This window comes from Punica granatum, chromosome 3 (assembly GCF_007655135.1).
Source record: "Punica granatum isolate Tunisia-2019 chromosome 3, ASM765513v2, whole genome shotgun sequence".
Taxonomy (NCBI): domain Eukaryota; kingdom Viridiplantae; phylum Streptophyta; class Magnoliopsida; order Myrtales; family Lythraceae; genus Punica; species Punica granatum.
The window spans coordinates 3,546,929-3,558,041 of NC_045129.1; the positions used below are offsets into that span (position 1 = coordinate 3,546,929).

General features: G+C 34.2%; 1 protein-coding gene across 1 annotated transcript; it reads left to right on the top strand.

The window, feature by feature from the left end:
* Nucleotides 1-4,855: 4,855 nt before the first annotated feature.
* Nucleotides 4,856-7,570, top strand: LOC116199484. Its single transcript, XM_031529838.1, has 6 exons — nucleotides 4,856-5,017; nucleotides 5,242-5,547; nucleotides 5,686-5,850; nucleotides 6,161-6,239; nucleotides 6,398-6,465; nucleotides 7,181-7,570. Exons 1-6 carry the CDS (start codon nucleotides 4,856-4,858, stop codon nucleotides 7,568-7,570), a joined length of 1,170 nt encoding a protein of 389 aa, XP_031385698.1.
* Nucleotides 7,571-11,113: the final 3,543 nt, after the last annotated feature.

Consider the following 11,113-nt stretch of genomic DNA (forward strand, 5'->3'; position numbering starts at 1 on the left):
TTGAGATCGTTGACATTGACATGCTAAGTCCCACTTGAATTCTTATTGACAATAACCCTCGACATGTCAATTTTCATGTTTCAAGAACGGCACACTAGTTGAAAAATCAATATAAAAACCTAATTAACATAGATACAGAAATAAGGAAAAATAGCGTAATGTATCCCAACCTTTACATGTTATATTAATTTTATCCCAACGTTGATTTTTTTTTTTCTGAGGTATCCTAACGTTAATGGTTTGATGTCAAATCTATTCCGCTGTAAATATTTCGTCCATTTTTTACGAAAATGCTAACGTGAAGAGTGTGTGGGTTTAGGGGCGGAGCCAATTAATTGGCAAGGGGCAATTGCCCTCATGAACTTTGGATTTTTTAAATTTTACCTCAAAACTTTGTAAAATTAATGTTTTGCCCCCTGAAAAAAATTATTCATGTACTATTTATATCAAGTAACATTTTTTCTCCCTCGATGAAAATCCTAGCTCCGCCCTTATGTGGGTCCCAATACAAGGAAAGAATAACACTATGTATCCCAATCTTTTAATATTTTCTCAATTTTATCCAAACCTTTTGTTGTTTCTCAATTTTATTCCAATCTTTTCATAATTTTTCAAATTTGTCCCAAGCTGTTGGGATAATATTGAGAAAACAGCAAAAAAAATGAGATAAAACTGAAAAACTATCAAAATGTTGGGATAAAATTGAGAAAGCATAAAAAAGGTTTGGATAAAATTTAGAAACAACAAAAAGGTTGAGATGTATAGTGTAATGTTTTCCTTATATTCGGACCCACACACTCTCCATGTCAGTATTTCCGTAAAAAATCGACGAAAATTTCACAGCGAGATAGATTTGAAACCAAACCATTAACATTAGTATACCTAAAAAAAATCGACGTTGGAATAAAACTAAAACAACATATAAACATTGGGATATATTGTGTAATTTTTACTACAAATAATTATACTTTATAGAGATTTTAAAAAGACAAAAAAAAAGTTACGACAGACCATGTGTCTCATGGATAATATCTTTTGTGTATATATACTATTATACTGCTAGACGTTGTGCTTTGCCACGGATGTACAGCACCATCTTTCCACTTCAAATTTGAGCTTTGTATTCTCTATTTCTTATGTTAGTAATTTACTAAAGAAATTTTTTATTATTATATTCAAGAACATTAAAAAAATTTTATGTAGGATATGACAGAGAAATAATAAATATTATGATAAATTACTTAAAAAATCATGAACTTTCGGTCTCTCATATCTATCATGCACTATTATACATTTTTTTTTATTTGAAAGATAATGGGGGATCGAGTACAAAAAGAAAAGATAGGACCTATTGAAAAAGAGCTCCTAGTTTAGTGGCACAAGACGCTAACTTGGAACTAAGAGATCGGGGTTCAATCTTCACCGGTGGCATGCACTTATGTGCCCCTTTATTTTACTAAATTGCCTAATAAAATGAAATACAAATACATTCTTACTTTCTTTCTTATTTTATATACTAAAAATTAAAAGAAATATATAATAAAATAAAATAAATGATTAAAGAAATGTAAAATTTAAATTTTTTTTCAAGAGTACAAAAAGTTCATATTTTTTCGATTACAAGGAAGGTTCATGGGCCTAATACAATGAAAAAGAAATCATATATATATAATAAATGGGCACGGGTAGTTCCACTTGAATATTAAGCGATGACGTACACCATTATGCTACACCTCGTATTATTGAAAGTATGCAAGTTTCTATATTCTAGAAAACATGTCATTTTTCCATCCTTCCATGTGATCTCCATTGTTATTACAGGAGTAAGGTTAGTGACAGGACATTATACCCAATACTCTGAGTGCAAACATTTTCCTTGTTTATACGGCGGAGTGCAATAATTTTCATGCTCTGCATTTTCATTTGGTTCTCAGAGATGGGTTCCAAAGGGATTGTTAGGGGAGAAGCTAAATGACACACGGATAACTTTGCAATGGGGCTGCATGTTCTTGGCTTCTTTGATAAAATTCATACGTACACAGAAGAAGAAACTAATCAAAATTAGCGAGAACAGCCCAGATTAGAAGATTTTCTTATGACTGTCGAATGCCCGGAAGGCACAATCCCCACTCTCAGGAGGACACCAGGAACTCGTATTGGTTATACTTTCCTTGTTTCTGATCATGAGAAGGATCAATAGTTCCTATACTTCCATGCTACTCCTCCTGGACATGAGGTACCCGAAACAAGCAAACACTGACTTTATACTTTCAGGCGTAAAACATATATGTTGGGAAAACTAATAACTTTAGTAATTGCATCAAAAATTTAACAGCATGCACAAGTATGTATCTCTGATTGGTGATGACAGAAGCTTTTTTGCAGCCCAAGGAACGCACAAGGTGCAAGCTTCTTTCATTGGAGCCCGACCAACTCAGCCTCTCTCAAGTATGGACTGTTTCCGGCCCTGGAAAGGCCAAAACCATGGAGGCTGGATGGACAGTGCGTACATTAGGAAGATTGAATCAATTATTCATCGGTCCCCTTTTTTTTTTGGGTAGGTCATCATCGGTCCCATTTTAATTAGCTGTTTTTACATCCGCAATTTCAAGAGCTTCTACTCTCAGTTGATTGATGAATATTTGGCGAACTACATTCTTTATCCCGTTATATAGATTAAGCTGCTGCACAAAACTTCAAATTGAAATAGGTGCCTCGTAATTGCTACGAGATGATAGATATACCTTCGTACCATTGAGAACGACCAGGATGATCCAACTTGAATTCTTATCAACGACAGTTAGTCTCTTAATTTAAAAAATCTTCGTCACGCCACGTGATTAGATAAGAATATATAGGATTGAATTAACATAGATACAAAAAGAAGCTATTTTATTGCAGGTTAATTGACTATTGTAGTATCTCATCATAACAAAAGATCAAAATGGTCAAGTTGAGATTATCACTCCGAATATTATGCAGTCGAGTTTGTTAATGGAGTTATGGTTATATTGATTCTTCCATATACCACCCCCCACCACCACAATAGCATCAATCAAATCAAATATATTGATTCCAACATATTTAGAAGCATGCACACATATACCATATCCATACATATATATATATAGACATGTTGGTCTATATATATATATATATATATATATATATGGGTGAATTATCCAAAAAAGCAGGGCCATTACATTTTTTTCTAAATATAACACGACATTTAGGAAATAACACAGAAATGCACAACATTTGTATTTTTTTACTAAATATAGCACGACCTTTTGATAGTAGTATAAAAATCCATGACCTTTCCATTTTTTTTCTAAATATAGCACGACATTTAAAAAAAAGCACATAAAGGTTATATTTAGCAAAAAAATATATTTGGATAATGTATATGAGAATATTTTATCGATAAAAGATTTTAAAAATTTCCTTAAAAGATAAGTGATGACGTGGCAAAACGAGAAAGCTCCGTTACTTATTTTTCATAATGTGACATCGTGAGAATTTAGCTCAAGTTTTGTTTTGTAGATATAGATAATATAATTATTTTTAATTTCTAATCATCTAATAATAAAATACGAATACAGATGAAATTTTTACTTATTTTATTAAAGATCAAATAAAATATCTACTATAATAAAATAAATTATTAAAATAATATAAAATTAAAAGTTTTGTGAGAGTAGGAAATATTCTTGTAATTGTATCAATTATTTATGACTTATCAGCATGCACAAGTATCTCTGATCGGTAATGACGGAAGCTACCTTGTAGCCCAAGGAACGCACAACGTGCGGCTTCCTTCAACGGAGCTTGACGAATTCAGGTTCTCTCAAATATCAATCATTATCGAGCCCGGATCGACTGAACAACATTAAGGATGGATGGATAGTAAGTACATCAGGAAGATCGAATCAACTACCTATCAGTCCCATTTTAATTAGCTGCTTTAACATCAGTAATTTCAAGTGCTCTATATAAGTAAATATTCTTTGAAATCCATATAATTTATTTTAAATATAAATTTATTAAGAATATAAGTAATTTACTCTAATTAATTTTTCAATATATGCGTAACTTACTCAAAAAGATGTATAATTTACATAAAATTAAGGCTTTGCTAGTTTTTCAAATCATGATTTTACTTCACTCAACTCTACTATATTCTTCTCTCACAGTACTTTTTTTTTCTCTAATTCAATAATAAATTCTCTTACGTACTTTTTCTTAACTATTATTATAATTAATATTTTAATACTAAATCCTCTCAACTCTTCGTTAATTTTTTGTCTTTTTCTTTAATTTTATAATAAATTCTCTCACATATTTTTTCTTAACCATTTTTATAACCAATTTTTCAAAAATAAATTTTCCCACCTATATTTTCTTCCTTTTCTTAAAGTGGAGTAGGATAAAGTAAAGTGACAACTCTATTCTGAAACCAAACGCAAACTAAATTACTTTACTATAATTTTGAGTAATTTATTTACAGGTATTGCGTAATCATTTTTAAATTGATTGCACCTTAAACTTTTCCTCCAACAAAGTTATAACAATTTTGTCTGTAGGTTAATTGACGATTGTAGTATCTGAGAATAAAAAATCAATTAAATGGTAAAGTTGAGATTGTCATTCCTAATTTGTGCAGTCGAGTTACCTTGTTCATAGAGATATGATTCTATTGATTCTTTCCATATATACTAACACAAACCCCCACAAACACCAGCAATCGAATTATAGTGATAACTGCTTGTTTAGAAGCATTCGTATATAGATGCATTATATAAATGCACACAAATATTGATGTTTATGTTCGTACCTGAGTCACTCACTTACGAACATGACGACTCATAAAATTAGAAGAGAAGTTATAGTTGCGATATACTTGTTGATTGCCGTGGCAGTCGATTCTGTTCAAGCAAGAAGAAACCTAATTGTGCCTGGCAAATCTAATGACGCCAAGTTGGATAAGCCGCCGAGAGGAATCGTAAAAACTATCCAGGTTCTGTCTTAATTATTTCACCAAATCACTAGCAATTGACTAGATGTATTATATACATGTAGCGTGTTCTCTTACACATTAATTTTCGCTTTTCACCCATATTTTTCACTATGTTGCCCACGAGAAACATCACGAGTCACAGATCAAGCTGTCGTGTTGAAGAGAATCAATGAAATATATATGCATATAATTGATTACATTATAATTTCTTCTTTGTTCCATAGAGTGGCAGTGGCGATGTTGTCGATTGTGTCGATATCTACAAACAGCCGGCTTTCGACCATCCTTTACTCAAGAACCATATTATTCAGATGAAATCGAATTCATTCATAGAAGAAGAAGAAGAAGGCAAAAGCCATCTAGCATCGGAGGAGCAGCCCGGATTGGAAGAATGGGGCGTGGATTGCCCTGAAGGAACGATCCCTATCATCAGAAGGCCATCCAAAAACAGCGCTGATGTGAAGGATTACGTCTTGCCGTTTCCCTTCGACAACGAATCCCTTGCTGTCAGTCCTAATGCTGGACACGAAGTACGGGCATGCTATTCCTTGCTTTAATCGACATATATACACAAGCTTGTGAAAGCAAAATAATCGAACTAAGCTAACCTACATATATCATCTTTCATTGATCATATGAATTGAATATGCATTGTATGAAATTCTCAGTATGCACAAGTATCTCTGACCGGTGCCGAAGGAACCTTCCAAGGAGCCCAAGGAATCTTCAATTTGTGGACCCCTCTCACAGAGAATAATGAAATCAGCGTGTCCCAGATTTGGATCCTTGCGGGCCCCACGGAATTCATAAACACCGTAGAGGCTGGGTGGATAGTATGTACCCCCAATTAATCTTAATATTAATCAATTAGTTCTTTATTAGTTGTTTTATCCTAATTTTCGTAAATATTAGAGTACGTGTTGCATTGACGTTTACTAGCTTTACTTGGTCCTTGGAAAAAATTGATAACCTCGATGTCATCTTCTGTTTCAGGTCGGATTTACTAATGAAGCCAAACCCGTTACGAGATTTTTCACATATTGGACCGTGAGTTTCCTATAATCTATTTATTGTATATAGGCTTGCTCTGTGGATCGGTTTCGAGATTAGTAATACCTGGGCTGATTGAATAATTCTTCTCAGAGTGATGGCTACCAATCCACAGGATGCTACAACCTTATATGCCCCGGATTCGTGCAGACGAACAGTAAATTTGGTCTTGGTAATGGTCATATCCTTAATGTTTCACATGCTTTCAATTTATCTACGCAAAGCATGACAACGACGGAATTACACGTCAAGCGATCTCTCATTAGTGACACACGCAGGGGTGTTTGTGAAATTTAACCTGAGACGTAAATTGATCTACGTATCTTGCAGGTTCTATCATACGACCAGTGTCCAAATTTAACGGGAAACAGATGGAAGTGAAAATAGAAATCAAACAGGTGAACTATTCGTCTTGTTTCCATTGTAACTTATGCTTTTGATTTGTCATTATACATTATTTTTTCCTATATTCTTGGTTCACTTTGGGTAGATAGTAAAAGAAATCCAGTCCTAGGTGAATCTAGGGATGGCAATTGGGCGGGTTGGAATGGGTAGTTCAATTACTATCCCCGCGCCCTGCTCACTGGTACCCATACCAGCCCGCCTCATGCTTAAGCACAGGTAGAGATTAGGATACCATGCTTGAACCGTCGTGGGTGCATGGGTATCTGCCCCTCCCTAACCTGTACTGCCGCAGCATAATTTTTTTTTAAAAAAAAAGTTTAAAATGAGGAAACACGACGTTCACGCGTCACGTGAACGAAGAAACACGACATAGTCTTGATTTCTTGAGTCTTGATAGAATTAGAATTTAGAAACAAAGAAAAAAAATAAAAGAATTTTATTAATATATATTTTTTAAAATATTGGCGGAGGTCTAGACGGGACGAGATGGATCAGGGCAAGTCATAGGCGACTACCATCCCCGTATTGCCCTGTGAGCGGGTAGTAAAATTATAACCATCCTTACCCCGTCCTGTCTTCGGCACAGGTCGGTACGGGTCTAAACGGGGCGGTTCCGTGGGCACCTGCGGTTCAGGTGTCAAATTGCCATCCCTAGGTGAATTAGAAGCGCTGATCACGTAAAATTTACATATTCAATGTACTTACCAGGACAAGTCTACGGGCCACTGGTGGCTCCGACTGAAGAATGTGGACCTGGGATACTGGCCAGGCTCCATCTTCACCAGCCTGCGGGGTGGTGCTAGTGCAATAAATTGGGGCGGAGAGATTACGAACAGTGAAAACAATGGCCAGCACACGACGACCCAGATGGGAAGCGGTCACTTCCCTCGTGACGGGTTCTATACAAAATCGTCATACATCAGGAATCTTGGTCACATCCAAAATAATAATCCGATGCAATCCACGCCGAGGGAAGCCCTCCAAACGTATGTGACGAACCGTCAGTGCTACGACCTTGTGGTAGGACCTCCCAACCTTAATTTTGGAACTCATATCTACTTCGGAGGTCCTGGATTTTCAGCGCAATGCTCAAAATAGTGTTCTAGCATTTCAATGTACTAGACATCCACCGAATATGAAGGTCTGGTTTTTTTTAGATCATGGTTCCATTAGTTACATAATAAAGGCCTCTCATGACTTATTAGGTCCGGTGCTCATAATAAGTAGCAAGTTCTAGACCGTACAGTAATTTAGAGTTAGTATCTCCAAGTACACAAATTCTAGACCTACTCACGGTTGACATTGAAAAGCTGAGTCCGGACACTTGAATTCTTATATTGACGAGGGCGGAGCTACTTAAATTTTCAGAGTTTGAGTGGTATATGTAAGTTGAAAAATCAATACAGAAAATGTGTTTAAAAATCCAAATTAACGTACATACAGAAATTAAGGGACGGTTAATTAACAATTACCTCCTCATTTGTGCGGTAGGAATTAGAATTGTGTCCGTGGATGTAATGATTCTTCCATGCGTGATAACTGTACTTCCATACACATACTCACCACACCCACCCAACAAGTAGCAGCAACCAATTAAATTGACTTAGTGTATTCTTCATAAGAATGCACGAATACATATATGTGTATGTGCGTGTGTATATATATATATATATGCACATGCACATGTGTATGATTAAATCCCGACTCGCGGTTGGTCATTTTCATCTATTTTTTTTCCCATTTCATTTCAGTCGCACATGATATAGCTATACATCGTGTCATACGTATATAAATGGCGACTCATAGAAGAAGAGAAGTTGAAATTAGGTTATTCTTGGTGATAGCCGCGGTAGTCGGTTCTGTTTCAAGCAAGGAGAAACCTAATTTTGGCCGACGAATTGAGTAATGCCGAGTTTGCTAAGCCCCCTACAGCTAGAGGAACCATAAAAACTATTCAGGTTTGTCTCGTTTCATTTATTTTTACTAAATACAAGGTCTGCGCCATGCACATGTATAAGATTTTCCTTTTTAAATTTCTAATAAGGTAACCACATCAAATCGTGTTTACATATAACAATTTCAAATAAACGATTAAAATAAATCATAGTAATCAAGTATCATGTGAAAACAAAATGATCTTTTATGGTGCAAATTTTATTTTATTTTTTTGATAGGTGGTGCAAATTTTATTACATTTAACGTTGAGAAATATTGAGTTAGAAACAACGATTAATAATGCAAGAATTTTTCAAATAAATGTATTTAATGCAAAAATCACAAGAATGCATGACAAGGATTCTTTGTTTATGCAATCACTATTGCGTAAATTCTATTCTTTTCTCCGTTATTCATGTTTAAAACAAAATCACATTGTGATAAACCAATATTTTTTCTCTAATTGATTAGTAGTACGCTTTAATAGTCAGATAAATAATTAATAGTTTGTCAAAGAATATTCAGTTGATAATTACATCTCATTAGAAAAGATTTATGTGAAGCATGGAAAATCTTTATAAAAAAAAGATATTACCGTAAACACATCTAATCATAAAATACTTATTTGAAAAATTGGAAAACTCGTAGAGGTTACCATTTAAAAGATTGAAAAACTGATAATACATGTTATGCAAATAAAAATTAAACAACTAAAAAAATAATTATGTAGATACTTATATTTTATTCTAAAATGTCTATTGAGAATTAAAAAATTAAAAAAATTCCTTACTGAAAAATAAAGAAAAAAATCGTGATTTATGATATTTATAAAAAAAATTCAAGATTCAGTAAATAACATTATAAAAATCAATAAAGTTTTGAGAAAATTCCAGGAGTAACCAGCAATATTATTAGATTGATCCATACATGTATCACATTGTCTTTCTCATTTTCCCTACTCATCCTTTTTCTTTCTTTTTGTTCCGTATAGAGGTAGGGGTGATGTTGTCGACAGTGCGATATTTACAAACAGCCGGCATTCGACCAACCTTTACTCAAGAACCACACCATACAGATGAAACTAAGTTCTTTCCTAGAAGAAGAAGGCGGAAGCCATCAATCGTTCGACGAGCAGCCTGAATTGGAAGACTGGGGTGTCGATTGCCCTGAGGGAACAATTCCTATTATCAGAAAGACATCGCAAGATGGCGCTGATGCTAAGGCTTACGTTCCTTTATTTCCCCTCATTGAGAAGACCTTCAACAAAAAGTCCACTTCTTTCGTTCCTCAGCTGTACATGAAGTACTTCCATGCAATTCCTTGCTTTGATCAATATATATAAACACAGTCCACAGGAGGAAAAAATTGAACTAAACTACATAGATATCACTTCACGATATTCTATCATACAATGAGTATTGTTTGGAGGTGTACGTATTGTGCAGCTAATCTATTCATTAATATGTATTTGCATATATGAAATTATCAGTATGCACAAGTATCTTTGATTGGTAGTGAGGGGACCTTCCATGGAGCCCTAGGAAGGCAGAATGTGTGGACTCCTCAGACTGAGATTGGAGAAATCAGCGTCTCTCAGATTTGGATTATTGCGGGCCCTACAGAGGATGAACACCGTGGAGGCTGGGTGGATAGCAAGTCCAATGTAATTGATCATAATGATAATTAATTAGTGATTGATTAATCAATTAATTAATCAAACAATTTTCTATATTCAATTAGTGGTATATGTACTCATAAAAAGAGTATCAACTTTCCATCGGTTTACGCGGTCCAGGATAACTGATAAAACTCGATCTCATGATCCTCTATTTCAGGTTGGATACAATTCTGAAGCAAGCCAAATATCTTACGAGGTTGTTTTTACGTATTGGACTGTGAATTTCTCAATCCATTGTATAGAGCGTGTTTCATGGTTCACTTTCGAGATTCTTGGATACTCAATTTTTTTTCTTCTTTTTGAATAATTTATTGTCAGGTGATGGCCATCAATCAGCAGGATGTTATAACCTCTGATGCCCAGATTCGTACAGACGAATCGAAAATTTTCTCCTGGTCAAGGCCACAAACTTGTTATTTTCTTTTAAACTTTCTGCATATTTCAAATATATCTATCTAAAAAAAGGTATACATCAGTGCAAAATAATATACAGGGAAAACTATACATTTGATCTCTAAGTTTGGATTTTTTCTATTTTAGTTCTTTTTCTAATTTTTTTATCGTTTAGATCTTATACATTTAAATACTTTTCTATTTTAGTCCTTTTTCCTTTTTCTTGATTCGTTTTTATCCAATACCTTTGATTAGTTTTCTATTTTCGTTATTTTGACATATTTTTTATTAGAAAAAATTTTAACTTTGGCCATTAACCTTTTAAAGTTACTCTCTTATCTTAATTCTTTTTTTTGGTTCAATTTTTTCTTAATATTAAATGTTTTATTTTTTCTACTTCTACCATTCAAATTTCCATAAAAATGCTCGCACGACATTTTGAAAATTTATAAAAATTTTATTATTAAAATTCCAAAAATAAAATAAAATCTATAGAAATATATTTTGAGGGGGAGGATGGTAAATTGAGAGGGAGAGAGACGGCGGTAGCCGATATGGGACGAAGTCGAGCACCAGCACCCTAAGAGATATCACCTTAAGCCTATACCTCCATCAATGATTACACTTTGCAACAT

Coding starts and splice junctions, on each gene's coding strand:
- LOC116199484 (XM_031529838.1), top strand. CDS start 4,856: ATGACGACTCATAAAATTAGAAGAGAAGTTATAGTTGCGATATACTTG. Junction 5,018..5,241: donor GAATCGTAAAAACTATCCAG/GTTCTGTCTTAA, acceptor TTTGTTCCATAG/AGTGGCAGTGGCGATGTTGT. Junction 5,851..6,160: donor CCGTAGAGGCTGGGTGGATA/GTATGTACCCCC, acceptor AATTCTTCTCAG/AGTGATGGCTACCAATCCAC.